A 14,072-nucleotide genomic window follows, 5' to 3' on the forward strand; every position below is an offset into this window, starting at 1 on the left:
CGAGCACCTGTAGGTATAAACAGGAATATAAAAACTCTCCCAAATAAGGCTCAAATCAGGAACAAATGGATTATTGTCTTTTACAAAGACCTCTCCCAGCCTGGAATACTTTCAGTGCTGTTGGAGGGCAGCAGGCTGTAACTCAATCGGCCGCTTCCCCAACCAGAAAACCCTCCCCACGTTCTCAGGCAGGTGCCACCGAATTATGAACACTCGCTTTATTTCAGCCTCCCCTCTCAGCCCCCAAGCTTGAGGCTTGCAAAACATTTCCCCAGCAGGAGTCTAACAACGCCTTTCTCAGCCACCATAATTAGCTGTTTACCCCCCCCAAACCAGTCCTTTTTTGGCACAACGCTCCCAATGACCTCACTCAGTTTCCATGCAGGAAAATTTCATGTTTGGGAAATTGGATTATTGGAGGATTTACTTCTCTTTAACAGTGAAAGTGGCGCTCAGCCTACCCAACAGCTGCTGCGGCACGGCAAGGGGCGGCAGGAGGAAGCTGCAGTCGCGGCCGGACTCCTCCTCCTCCTCCTTCTCCTCAGTGGCTTCTCCAGCTCTTTGGCAACCACAGGGCAGAGTGGCCGGGCTGGGTCAGAGCAGCAGCTGCCGCGTCTTCTCGTATGTCCCCAGGAAGATGAAGCCTCCCAGGCTGATGGCTGCCATCCGTGGGACAACACCTGCAAACAAGCTGAAGCAAAGGAAAGGCGGTTTCAGAGGCTGAGTGGATGCTGCACGGCTGGCTGCAGGGGCTTCGGAAAGCTAAGCCAAGAAAAATCCCCTCTTACTGGTTTCTTAAATCCCACCCCACTGTTCCGTGAGGAACCTGTCCATGCTTCCCTAACAGAGTACTCCCAAGCCTTGCGATTTCTAACCCCTCTCCTGGTGCAGAAAGAGGAGCACAGACATGTCCCCGTACAGGGCAGCAGACAGATGGGAAGTGTCCATCCTCCACCAGCCTCGGCACAGGGACCCTCGCTCAGCCAGGAGCTTCCCCACTGCAGAGATGGCCCCGCTCACCACAGCGGCTCATTCCCATCCAACGGGGCCAGCAGGGCTGGTGTAAGAACAGCCACGTGTTCAGTTGCCACAACTTTTAGGTGCCTGATCCTAATAGTTCTTGAAAGTTAACAGGAAACTCGTGCAAAGCCAATTGCACGACACATGGCAGCTCAGAGCTGGTTTAACAGCGCCAGGACAGGCCAGCACACCCTCCCAGAGGATTACAGCTTCCTTCCTCACAAGCAAGGATGAAGCGTTAGGCTTCAACCTGTCTGGCATCCCCCCCGCTGATCCATCGCCCACACTGCAGGAGCCCCTCGCAGCGCGCTCCGGCTGAGCTCCGCCGGGATGCTGACCTGGGCTTTTTGGGAATGCCGCACAGTCCCTGGTAGGAGGGTCCACAGCAGGATTTGGTGTGATTCTCAGTGAGACTGGGCTGCGCCCGGCCTCTCACACCGCGCTGGGGAAACCTCTGGCTGCAGCAACTCCGGTTGTTGCTGTAATGAGCTTTGCTAAGGAGCCTGGAGCACACACGCAGATGGAAACATTTTATGGCTTTACTAGACAGCAATTGGGTCTATTACCATAATGACAGCTTTAAAACAGAGTAATTTGTACAAGGCATGTATGGACAGAGTGCTGATAGGGTAAGTCCTATGGTGCAGCATCGCTCTGGGAACACGCACCATCCGCCTGCCGAATCAGGCTGCCCGGGGTACAGCAGCAGTGGCTGATGGCTGGTCACAGCACAGCCCACAGCTATGGCACCAGTGGGGCAGAGAACCCAACTACCCAGAACCTGCAGCCCTGGCAACCTCGAGTACGACCCAGAACTCCCAAGAATCCTGGCCCTGCTCCCCTCTCCAACCCAGGCTCTGCTCACAGGCTCACCTCTGCAGGAGGGCAGAGTGAACGCTCCAGGGCAGATCTGGAGAGCGGAGCTCTGCCTCAGGCCTGGTCCAAACCAATGCCACACGCACCTTCCTTGGCAAATGAGATCAACTGGGGCTTTTTTCTGCTGGCCCCATCAGAAACTGGTGGGCACAGGTCTGCTGTCCATTTGTATCAGCTGCCTGCAGGGCTTTCACCTGGCACCCTGCCACTCTACTCTCCCTGCCTGGGGTTCCCCTTTTGCTTCAGCAACTCTCCCTATTACCAGAGGGGTCTGGCACCGAGGGCTGGGGGGCTTCATGTCCCCCCTCCCATCACAGCAGCTGCAATAAGTTGGGTACAAACACGTTGTGCTCTCCCCACCCGTGCGAGGAGCCGCTCGGCAGCACTCACACATCAGGAACCCCATTTAAATCCCATGGTCGAAGCCACCCCATGTGCCCTCCCCTCAGCTGCATGCAGGCCCTCCTGGGTGCAGCTCTTCAATTCAGGGCTCCCAGCACAGGGATACCCCTAGTCCCACAGTTCCAGCAGCAAAGGAAACATTTTTGGGCAACAACTCAGCAAACCAAAGCAAATTCTTTCTCAACAGAGACAAACCAGGACTCCTGCCCAAAGCTACCCTCTGGAACAGGCACTGTGGTGCCTGGACACAGCAGAGGGGCCAGTGCTGAAAGGCACTGAGTGCTCAGCAACAAAACCTCTGTATTAAGCCTCAGACCAAAGAGGTGGCTACACTGAGAAAAAACACTGCTTCTATCTGACTGCAGCTCCACACTGAGCTCACTCCTGTGGGCAGCAAGCCCCGGGCACAGGGGCTGCTCTCATCCCTCACATCGGTGAGATCAAGTCCTAGAGAGCAGTGGATAGTGCCCACCTGTGCCTACCCCAACCTGGAAACTCATCCAAGGAACAGGACACCCAGTGCAACCTGCCAGCTCCATTCCCAGCTACACACAAGCTGGGACAAGCCACCTCACCGGATCTCACCGGAGTTATCAGTTAGATAACTCCTCTTTCTCACCAACGAGTTGTAAAGCTTCATCCAGGGCTTTTAAACACCACCACCTCCTTGCAAGGAAAAGCTATTGGACAAGATGTAAACCTGCTTTCACCAAGTGGCTCTTCCACCCCGTTAACAAGAGTAAAGAGGCACAGGGATCATCTGCTCACCCCATCCCTACCCTGCCTCCCAGCACAGGCCTGGCTCTCCCTGGACAGAAAGGGATGTGATATTTCTTGATGTGAAGCAGAGGGATTTACTAGGTGCAGACCAGGAAGCTGAGCCCTGCACTCTGGTTTTAATAAGGTGGCAATAAGCAATGCGTCTTTCTGCCCTCAGAATTCCTCCTCTTCAAGTAAGAGATTTATTAGAGGAGCCATAAATCATTTCATGTTGCAACTGGCCAAAAAAGCCCGACATTTTTATTGTTTTTGATTAATAGATTTATAATTGGCAGCAGGCATGGCAGCCTCTGCGTTTATTTTTCCCAAGACTTTCTTCCTTTTCCTTGCAGCTGACGCAGCTTGGCCTCCTTCACATGTTACTTTTTCTCCAGATCACTTATTGTTTTGATTTCAGTTGAATTGTGTTCCCTTTGGTCCTAGTCCACGGGAACTATCTTTAGGCAGAGTTTAATTGTGGGTTGTTAGGGAAAGGGCAGTGCTGAAACACCCCAAGAAGAGCACAAGCATACAACTTTTATTTTCTGCTGTTGGCTGGGGAAAGGGGGAAGTTTCCCCAGCCAAATCTGTGCCTCTTGAACACCCTTCAGAGCTCAACTCCCACCAGCCACAGACATGGCCTCGCTTCTCCCAGCCCCTTTCAAAACACATCCTAGAATCCAACGAGCCACATAGGACTCAAAACTCATCCACCACCGGGGTCACCTCATCATCTCAAAGAGCAAACCTGAGACAACCCATCTCTGAGCGCTGCCGGGGGGCACAGCTGGGCGTCTTCCTGGAGTCGGTGTTCAGGAACTTCCTGCAATTTGTTTTGAATTATTTCCCACATGTGTAGAGGGAGAGGACTGAACTTTTATTAGCTGGGTGAGCAGGGATCAGATGTGAAGGGAAAAACTATCTCCTGCAAAGCTGCGACGCGCGGGCTGCTCCGGGTGAGAGTTTACAAATGTTAAAGCAGCACCCTGGAAGTATTGGCCAGGTTGAGAGGATTAAAGACCTGTGAGAAATCACAGTGAAAAGCCCTGAGAAAAGCTTCAGAAAAGCCTCTTTCTCTTCTGGGCTGAGGGCTGGTGGGACACAAACCCTACCAAAGGAAGCACAAGGCTGAACCTTGCGGGCCAGAAGAGTTAAGAGGTCTGTTCACTATGAATGGCCAGTAACTGGTACAACTCACACACTCAAAGAGGACAAAGCGATGTAAATGAAGCAAGTGTCTGTAAAAATCACTAATAATTCATAAGCTTGTGACACCTCCACATGTTCTCCAAACACTAGCAGAGGACTATCTGTTCATTACACCACGCCAAGGTCAGAAGAGCAGTTCTCAGTCTCAGGAACAGGTAAAGCAAGGCAGGTAAGCAACGCAGTTATCACCACCCCAAACTTCCCCAACCAGTCAGCAGAAAGCCCAGAACTGTCAGTTCCCCAGCCCCAGGAGGGAAGCAGCCAGAGAGCTTGCTACTCAGAGCTTACTACTCAGCATTACTCTTTGCACTCAGGCCTGTCCCAGAAAGCTCACTAGAGAAATCCAAGCAGGCACCTGCTCAAGCCCAGGCCTGATGGGAGGCTCAGAGCACAGGTCAGGAGCACACAGCTCCCTCCCTTCTGCTCTAGCTTGTCCCTTCTGTCAGCATCACTCTGGCATCCTGTGCTCCCATCACAGTGAGAACAACAAATATCAAGGTATAGAGGGGACCTTGCTGGTGTTTTCCATAGGAAAATTCCAGGAGAAGGCTGTCCATAAGGGACACATGGCTCCTATTCTGACCGTCCCTGACATCTCAGGAGGGGTGACTTACACACCTCAAGATCAACCTGTGGCACTCACTGCCCCATGACGACATGTGTACCTGAAGTTTAACCGGATACAGAACACAAATGCACATGTTCATGGAGAAGAGCCCGTTACATACAAAGCCACCCTTCCCTCCAAAGCCTGGAGCTGAGCTCAGAGATTGTACCACAGGCAAACCCCAATAACACCCTGTTTCTGTGCACACAGCCACCGCTAAAGCCAGGACACTGGACCTCCCTGAAGGGACCTTCTTGTTCCTGACACCTGCTCCCTGGCCATGTGTACAGCCTTTCTGTGCAACAGGATTTAAACACAAGCAGACCATCCCATCATCTCCCGACCCCCACCACACACAGAGACACAACATGAGATGTGCTTCAGCAGCATGTCCTTACCCTGACAGGCCTTGTGTCCTCCAGATGCCACCGAGGGCGGTCAGAACATTCCCGCTAGCGTTGCTGGAACCAGCCTGCACCACAGAAAGAGAGAGATGGGAAACTGTTGGCAGAGAGGTTTAGTTAATTAGTGAGCTCCCTGTCCTTAGTTAGCGCTACTTTACAGCGACCACAGACACCCTAATGACCTCTTTACCCCAGGCACTGGCTCCTTGTCTCTAGGAACAAGGCAAAGGGCAGAAAGGGAAACTGAGACACAGAAGAACAAAACAATCACTTCAAGATCACAGAACTGTGTCTGTCCTTTCTGTGCTACACTCAGCTCTACATCCAGCAGCTGACACTGGAATAAGAATTTAATAAAAACCCCTGCACCAACAGGTGACTTTGCTGCTCACTGCAAGGGGATTTACATGAGGTTTTCTTAAGAAAAAAAAATCACATTCACAGTGTACTGCCTGTGAAAATTGCCTGGAGAGTAGAGCAGAGGACAAATGGCAGGACTTCAGGCAATTCAATTACACGTGTGATCTAGTTAGTGAGAGATGACTAATATAAAGATGGTGTCTGAACGCTCTGAGAACACGACAGAGCACTGTTGCTCCCTTACCAACGCTGACTTGGCTGCCCAGTGCAGCAGCACACAGAGATGAACCCCCATTGCTACAGTTTTATCACCCCTACTATATCCAAAGGCAAAGAAGCTGCAGCAGGTCCAACACCCAGCAAGGAGGAACATGACACAGCAGATATGCGTGACTCGGCTGGGGAGCTGTGTGTCATCAACAAGAAATGTCCCCACACAGAAGGACACCAGCAATAGGGTAAAAACCAGCCACAGAAACTCCAGGATGCCTGACCTTTGCCAACACAACAGCTCTTTTCAGGGAAGGGAAAGGTCGATGGTTTTTAGCTATGTAGCTGATTAACTCTGCTCTGGGGTCAGCAAGATGATGATGGGAACACCAGACTTACTAGCAATTTAACTACTTACTAAACTCACTGATTTAGCCACCTTCTTTCTGCCCTGGGCAGCAGATGTCAGCCATCATGATGTCTGTGCCTTAAAATTTTAGGACAGAAAACGCAGTGCCAACCCCTCCTCAGAAACAGCACAGACAGACACACACATGCCCAACTATTATCAGAAACCAGAGGAATAAATCCCTGACAGGAAGTTTAACTCCAGACACCCAACTGTGATAATTTCTCCTAAGGACACAGCACGAGCCTCTGGGAGTCCAGCAGAAGAGTGGGCCCTTCTCAGCTCCTTTGGGAAAGGACCAGAAGAGCCAGACAAGCAGAGTAACAGAGTTTCATTAGTTCTGCACATAGTACCTGTGGATATCTAATCCTTCCTTCGAGGACAAGAGCAAAAATCATTATTAATAGGTGCTGGATTCCATTCTGTAACAGCCATACAGAACCTCTGGAACTACCAAAGCCATTCACCTGCATGCCTGCTGGCCTCCTGCCCCCTTACCTTTGCCAACATAATTCTCGTCTTGGCTACGTCGAGAGGTGTGGTGACCGCAGCTGCAAATCCACCTGAGCAAATTAAAACACCAAACACAAGTGAGACATTGTTGGTTGAATGCAAATGCCACACTGCCTATAATTCCCATGGCTGTGGTCAACACTGCTCCATTATTAATGCCTCCAGTGTGTTTCCTCACGTCAGAGCCCAGGTACGTTTGTTGAAGGTCTGTACACAGAGTGCTTTATTCCTGTGTTGACTTAAGGGGAAACAGCTCTATACTAGTCAACTGTAAATCCAAATATTCCCATTGAGATTACTGTCTTTTTGCTTTGGATTCTATACCTATATGAACATATGAGGGTCATAATGATACTGGATTCCGCTTCCAACACCTACAGACAAGTCTGAAAGGAAGAACCTGCTTGCTCTTTTGCAGAGATCAGAAAATAAGCTTGTCACACCGTGCCCTGCCTTGAGAATTCAAGTTTGACCATTCAAATGCCAGAAAGATACATCTGAACCACACAGGCACCCACACAGGGGTAAAGCTGTCCCCAAATACAGACAGGCTGGAGCTGGACTTCAGCTGTTAGACCTGGGACTCTGTTTCAAGGGGAAAAGAAAGATAAACCGGTGTGTGGGATGGAGCTCAGCCCCAGTGAACAAAATCAGCTCCATTTTGGATGGGAAACTAAGTCCATAGCCACAAATGCCATCTTCTCCTCATGGGCATTATCCTCTCTCATCACTCCCAAACTTGGAGCTCATCACTTTCATTTGGAGCAGCCAGCTCCTCTGCAACTTTTTTTGAAAGCCAGAGATGTTCATCTTACCCACCTGCAGGCCTCATCCGCAGACACATGAGTGTCTGCCTCCCTATTTTAACCCTGTGGCAACAGCCTGGCCTCTCGTGCTACCTAGGGACCAGCTTGGCTGCCTTTTCTCCCAGGCTCTTGCCCCCTTTGCCTTATTTCCCCATCTAAAGTTAACTCTCATCTCTCTCTCCCTCCTCTGTTCACAGAATTTAAAGCAAGCAATTCATGCTGAGGAAGAGCCGAAGTAAGGAAACTTTAGAATGCAGGAGCAGGCCAGCCTTAAGTGAAGGAACAAAGGGGAAGAAAGGGGCAGAAGAAAGAAAGGGAGACTTGTTCTGAAATCTCTCTTGCTTCTTCCTCCTTCTTTTTCCTCTGGAGCTTGCATAAATCCTGTATCTGCTACAGCAGGGAACAAAGTGACTCCAAAGACTGAAGCCTACACAGTACCCAGGGAATAAGCTAAAAATAATCTATTTTCTGGTCCAAGTTTTATGGAATGTAGAAAAATTGATCTCTGTTTTCAAGTGATGGGAAGGGGGAAAGCACTGCTGCTACAAATCTGTGAAGTAGTGAAAAAAATCCATCTTCCCCCCCATCTGGTGTTTTTACCTGTGTATCTTCCTCTGAACCACCTGAACTCTAATGTATTAAAACTCTGCTTTATGTTAAAAAGGGGTCATGCCAGCTGGCACCCTGCACTGCCTTCTGACACTTAAATAAGTTCAGGAGATGCAGTAAGGCACACATGCAGCCCCCTGGATCTCAAGCAAGATCAGCAGGTGAACAGCCCGAGACGCCAGGCTGCTCACGTAAGGTCAGCCCACCCGAGTCCCTCTGTGGAAGCTTCCTAGAGTGATACCTCACTGAAAAGCAGAGAGATGGGTTGGATTCAAAAAGCCAAAGCAGAAACTATGAGCAAGTTAAACTAAATTCCAGCCCATTCTTGGACCTTCTTTAAGGTCAAAAATCTTTTTATGGTGAGCCAGTTTTTGAGCAAATGACCCAAAGGCTTTGAGAGGACGATCTGGTTAGAAACTGGTACTCATGTCAGCGATTATTTTTAATGTTCTAAAAATACATCTCCATGGAAAATAGTGGCTTTACAAATCTGGATGTAGAAGCCCTTCCTTTGCCTACAGACCAAGACAAAATTAAGCAGTGAACCCCAGGGCTGTCAGGCCTGTATCAAGGAAAACACCTCTAGGCATCTCAGCTGCAGAGTCGATGGCAGCACTTATTTCCCTTATCAGATTCCAGTAATTTTTTAAAGCATTTGCTCCTTATGGTTTCTTACTGGCAGAAGCTTCAATCTTGGCTAACAAAGTGATTAAAACAAACACAATTTATCCTGATACAATGTTCCCAAATTCTTACCTGAAATGTTTAATCAAGGCTGATTGGATTTCATTTTCCCCCCAGCCAGCATCTGGGTCTTCCACACTCTTTTGTTATTAACTTTTCAATGGTTCTTTTTCCATCACTGGGAAGTATTTGGTACAGATTTCCCCATCAATTTAGATTCACAACAGCAACAATAAAATGCTTCATAAGCACATGAAGCAGCAGGATAGTGGCTAAATTAAATGCAAGATTGTATATGCTTGACAAAAACATGAGATTAAAGCTGGCACTTGTCAGGAACTGCTTTTCATTGAAGGCAATGAGTCTGACAAAATTCATTTACTCCAGCCTTAACCCCAAATGTCCAAGCTAATTTTAGAACGACCTGTCCAGCCTTAGCACACAGGTATCCAAGAACAGGCTACAGCACTAGCAAGGTACTGCCTGCACCCAGCCAGACCCACTGACTCACCAACCCACTCATGGAGAAAGCTCTTTCCTCCCTTGCCCTGAAGGATCTGGTAATGACTCATGCTCAGCAAGCAGGCATAAAGATGGATTTGCACATGGGAGAAGGCTTGTGCCTCGTTAATACCTCTAGCAGAGTGACAAACTCCTCTACTGGGAAAATAAAACTTCACACAGTAATGGAAAATTCATCACCTGTCTCCCAAGAAGTTACAATGGACACTGCGTGTTCACACGTCAGCTGAGCAGCTACAGCTTACCAAGCTCTGGGTGTTAAACAGAAAATCCCTCTGCGACTCACACTTTCCCAGTGACCAGCTCTTGATGGAAGTGGTAGTGACAGACATCCACAGAGAACAATTATCCTTTATTTGGCAGTAAGAATAAAAAGTCTTGAAGACTTAAGGTATTCCCCTAGGTTCCTGCTGGCATTTCCTACTCTTCTTAGCTGTCATAGCAAAATGAAAATTGAGAAGCATCAGAAGAGAGTGAAATACTTCACCTGAGAAGAATATATAACCTCAGTTCCTCACAGTAAGGTGGCTGATGCTATGCTTCACAGTTCTTTAACGCTCTCCTCAAATAAGATCCTATGAACAGAGGAAGACAAGTGCTTCTTTGGTCCCCACTGTACCATTTTAACTTCTCCTCACCCTTTCTAAAGGCTTCAGGGAACCCTTCTGGCTGTCACAGGGGCTCCTCCTGATTCAGTGTTTCATGTCATCTGGCTGCACCCTGGCATCTTCTTCTGCAACACCAGCCCAAGGTCAAGGTTGTTTCAAGAAATAAGAACTTGTGCTTGACTAATGTCCTTGTTTGAATTAGCCTACCTTAGGAAAAGAAAAAAATCCACATTGAGCTGTATTATTGTCTGTCTTCATTACTATTTTCTGTACTGACATCTGAAGGTTATCCAGATTGATTCAGGACTGAATCCCAAATCCTGGTGGAAAAACTGAGTTGCACAGGTCCAACACTAAACCTCAGAGCATCCTCTTACACTCACCGATTTCCAAGTTCACAGTCTTTTTCAGACCTCTTCAATCAATGTATTCTTATTTGAACTTTTACTGTATTGATACTATGCTAATTTTTTTTTTAAGAGAGAAGTTTATTCCTTCATGGCTGTGGGAACAACACCTGCCAATGGTACAGCAAAGTGACCCAAGAAGCTCTGTGAATTTCAGCAGAAGTACCAAGAGGCAAAGCACTGGTCCTCCAGTGATTTAACCAGTTGAGGGTTTGAAGCATGATCCAAGCAGACACTGCAGGGGAATCTTGAGAACCAGGCAAAAATGTATTCAGAGGTATAGAGTTAAAGAGGCTCTTAGACACAGAGTGTAATCTTGTCAGGGCCGATTAGATCAAAACAACAGTGATGGGAAGCCTTCCCTACTAATGTGCAAAGAGCACTCCTTAGTGCTTTATTATTCACTAGACTTGCACCTCCATTCCCAATGAGTTTGTCACCACAGAGCATTAATTATTAACGTTAAGCCACACTTTTTTTTACAGTAGGGAGAAAGAAGACATCTTTAACAGAGGCAATTTTCAATCACATTAAATGGACACTCAGGTTCTGTGACAAGCTCCAGGGCACCTCACTGCTCCAGGGCAGTATTTTACTTTCCCAACAGCTAATACCCAATGACAGGATTTCCCTGCCACCAGCCCACTTCCATGGAGGACTCAGAAAACCCACACAGAGCTTTTCTGGGACAGCCTGCCCCGACACAGTGCAGGGCTGGGGTGCAGTAGTCCAGCCAGGCAGCCTAAGATAACTCGAACCTGGAGTACAGCCACATGTTCAGCCTGCTCAGCCTGCCTGCAGCATGGGCACACGCTTCCCTCCGCTGCCTCCAGCCTGCCAAAGCCCTGTGCCCAAATCTGGACTGGTGTCCAAACAGCTCAGATGTGAGGACAGGTTTGGTTCAAATACAAGCCCAAGCTTAAAATACCATGTAGATCTACCCTTGGGTTCCTCTCCATTGGCTGCTCAGCTATCACCTTCCCTCACTCCCGAACTACTCCAAACACCTCTAGTTAACACACATTCAATAATGAAGCAGCTGGACAAGGCCTCCAGGGATTAGATTAACAACAGATGAGACAGAGAGGATTCCAAATCTCTGATATTTATGCTCATGCCTATTATGCTTCTATAAAAAGCCTGTGGATCACATACATACATCGTACACATGTGTGCTCAACGAGGAAGAGCTGAGCCTCTCTCAGCACTCTGGCTGAAATCACTGCTGCTTCACTGGCACTGGGGATGGAATTCAATGTGTTGTTGCTCTTTGTTCTGTCTTTGCCAAATAATCCATTATAATTTAGCTAGGAACTAACCAACACACAAAGAAACACAGAGATACATACATGTGTGTGTGCCATAAAGGGAAGCCAAACAGGAGTTGTCTTTCAGTTTGGTTCAGCTTATTACCCTTCCCCCCTCAGGACCTCTAACATGTTTGTGGAAAGTACTGAACTCAAGCAAAGAACACAGGGGAGGAGCGTGTCTCTGCAATTTTGCCACCCCACTACTACCATGGTGGCATTTGACAGTTTCTGTGTTTAAAGACTTTTTAATTGTTATTGTTTTCTCCTTTTAAGGTTTTGAATATGATAATTTTAAATCACTCTGATGCACACATCCATCTTATTTTAGTCACAGGGTAGCGGTGAGGTTATGGGGTTTTTTGGGGTGGAAAGGCAGGCATAAAAAGTTTGGTCTGCTTTTTCTTTCCTTGTTTGAAGGTACATGTAGGTAGTTAATAATTTTTAACCATGGAATCCAATCTTCACAAAGCAGGAAATTATTTTTCCACTGCCTCCATTCAGCAAGAAAGCTAAATACTTTCAGTCAAATACAATGGATGTGGTACTTGACTAGATCAATACTGTTCCATGTCTGCAGTGGGAAGTAATGGAGATGGAAGGGGAAGGTTCTGATGCAAATAGAGTTGAACCTCATGAATTTTGAAGCAGGTCCTCCAAGGACACATGAGAAAGGAAGTTTAAAATACTACTGGTGAAAAGGAAAGAACAGAGAAACAAAGAACAGAGAAGAAAAACCAGGCTGGAGGAAGTGAAGCTGGAATGATAACTCAAAGAATATTTATCATCACCAATTACAACATGATCTACAGAACAGGACTCCAGCTCTGCAAAGATCTGTGTTGGGAACAGAGCCTATGAAGACAGCTAGGCTGGATTCTCTCTTCCACCATCACCATGGACCTGGAAGTCTTTGTGCTGCCCTAGGACCTGGTGTCTCTTCCAGCACAAAGTGTATTAAGTCTTCCCAATTGCCAAAGTGCAGCGAAGTGTCCATGCAAAACCATGCCCCCAAAAGTTCCTAAAGCTCCTTCTGCAGTATTTCTGACAGAGCAAGCAGATACTACTGAATGGTAGGAAGTCCAAGCACAGCTGGTCAGAATGGAGACACAGAGAGAAGGAAGTGGACACACTAGATTTCCAACTGAGGCACCAAATCGGACCTCAGGAGATTACTCTGCAAGGCCTTGGGTAAATCAGATAACCTTTCCAGCTCTCTGAACATGCCTGAGCACAGGTTTTTGTATCAATCTGGCTGTAAAGAAATGAACAGAGCTAAATTAATGATCCCACATCACACCTGCAGACGCACAGATTGCATTTTAAAGCATTTTTAGTCTGATAGCTTGTTTTGTTTCAAAACAAAAATTAACTGCTTCAATCCCTCTGATCATCTTTGCACCGAGTTTATGAAGTCAGTGGAAAATCCAGCAGCCAAATGAGCAGAACAAAACTCACTTCCCATCCCATAAACAGAAAGCGACAAGAAAAACCATCCCATGCCCCAACCCAGATTCAACTGTACCTAAACCATTCCCTCACAGCCCACATGCCCAGTGTACTGAACTGTGTGCAGTTCCAGCGCCCATCGACACGAAGCTTCAGTCTCTGCTGGAATTCTGCTGCTATTAATAGTTCAATTCCCCTAACAGAGCTTGTTTTAAAAAAAAAACTGCATATGATGTAATGGCCCTGATTTTGTAAGTCATCAAAGAACAAGCTTTGCTTTTGATAGTCTCTATTTCAAGAAATGCTATAATTTCTCTTTAAACAGGATTTATTTTTTCCACATATTCTTTTACTGGTTTGGAGTCCCAAAATATATTCCAGCTCCTCGGGGATAAGCTCTGGCTATCCCTCTCTTAACTACTAATATGTTTTTTCTCTTTAATCTGTTTTTTCTATTAAGACAGTTGAGTCTCTCCTCCCTCAAACTTGTCAGCTATACTGATGAGTCATTAATTGATTTTTAAATTATTTTTTTTTAAGCAACTACAGTAGGCTAAAATCAAGCAAGAAGTCTACTGAAGAATTCAATTAACTTCTGGCTTGTTTGGTAATAAATAGTGCAGTATTGTATCCTGCCACTCTTTATTCTTGCTCTAGTGTCTGGAGATTGCCCAGATGTTTCGTCCTCAGTTTTGTGTTGGGTTTTTTTTTTGCTGCGGAAGGCTTTTGCCTCCAGGCTGTGCAGCACTAGCCCCTGCTCTCCTGACTCCAGTTAATCTACATGGCTGTCAGAGCTGTCACATGAATGGTGAATCACGGCCTCTCGCTGCAATCACTTCAACCCCTGGGGAAGTGCTCGGAGCAGACAGCTGCACAAACCCCCCACCCAAGCAAAGTTTCTCCTGGATGAG

General features: G+C 47.3%; 1 protein-coding gene across 1 annotated transcript in view; it reads right to left on the minus strand.

The window, feature by feature from the left end:
• Positions 1-296: 296 nt before the first annotated feature.
• Positions 297-14,072, minus strand: part of SLC25A26 (solute carrier family 25 member 26) — an 87,031-nt gene continuing 73,255 nt past the window's right edge. Inside the window, exons 8-10 of the mRNA XM_084269489.1 lie at positions 6,755-6,819; positions 5,272-5,345; positions 297-691 (exon numbers count right to left, since the gene is read on the minus strand). Coding sequence (XP_084125615.1) covers positions 595-691; positions 5,272-5,345; positions 6,755-6,819 — 236 coding nt within the window. The 3' untranslated portion in view covers positions 297-594. The remainder of the gene's footprint in view (positions 692-5,271; positions 5,346-6,754; positions 6,820-14,072) is intronic.

Source organism: Gallinula chloropus (assembly GCF_964237585.1).
Source record: "Gallinula chloropus genome assembly, chromosome: 12".
In the NCBI taxonomy this organism is placed as follows: Eukaryota; Metazoa; Chordata; class Aves; order Gruiformes; family Rallidae; genus Gallinula; species Gallinula chloropus.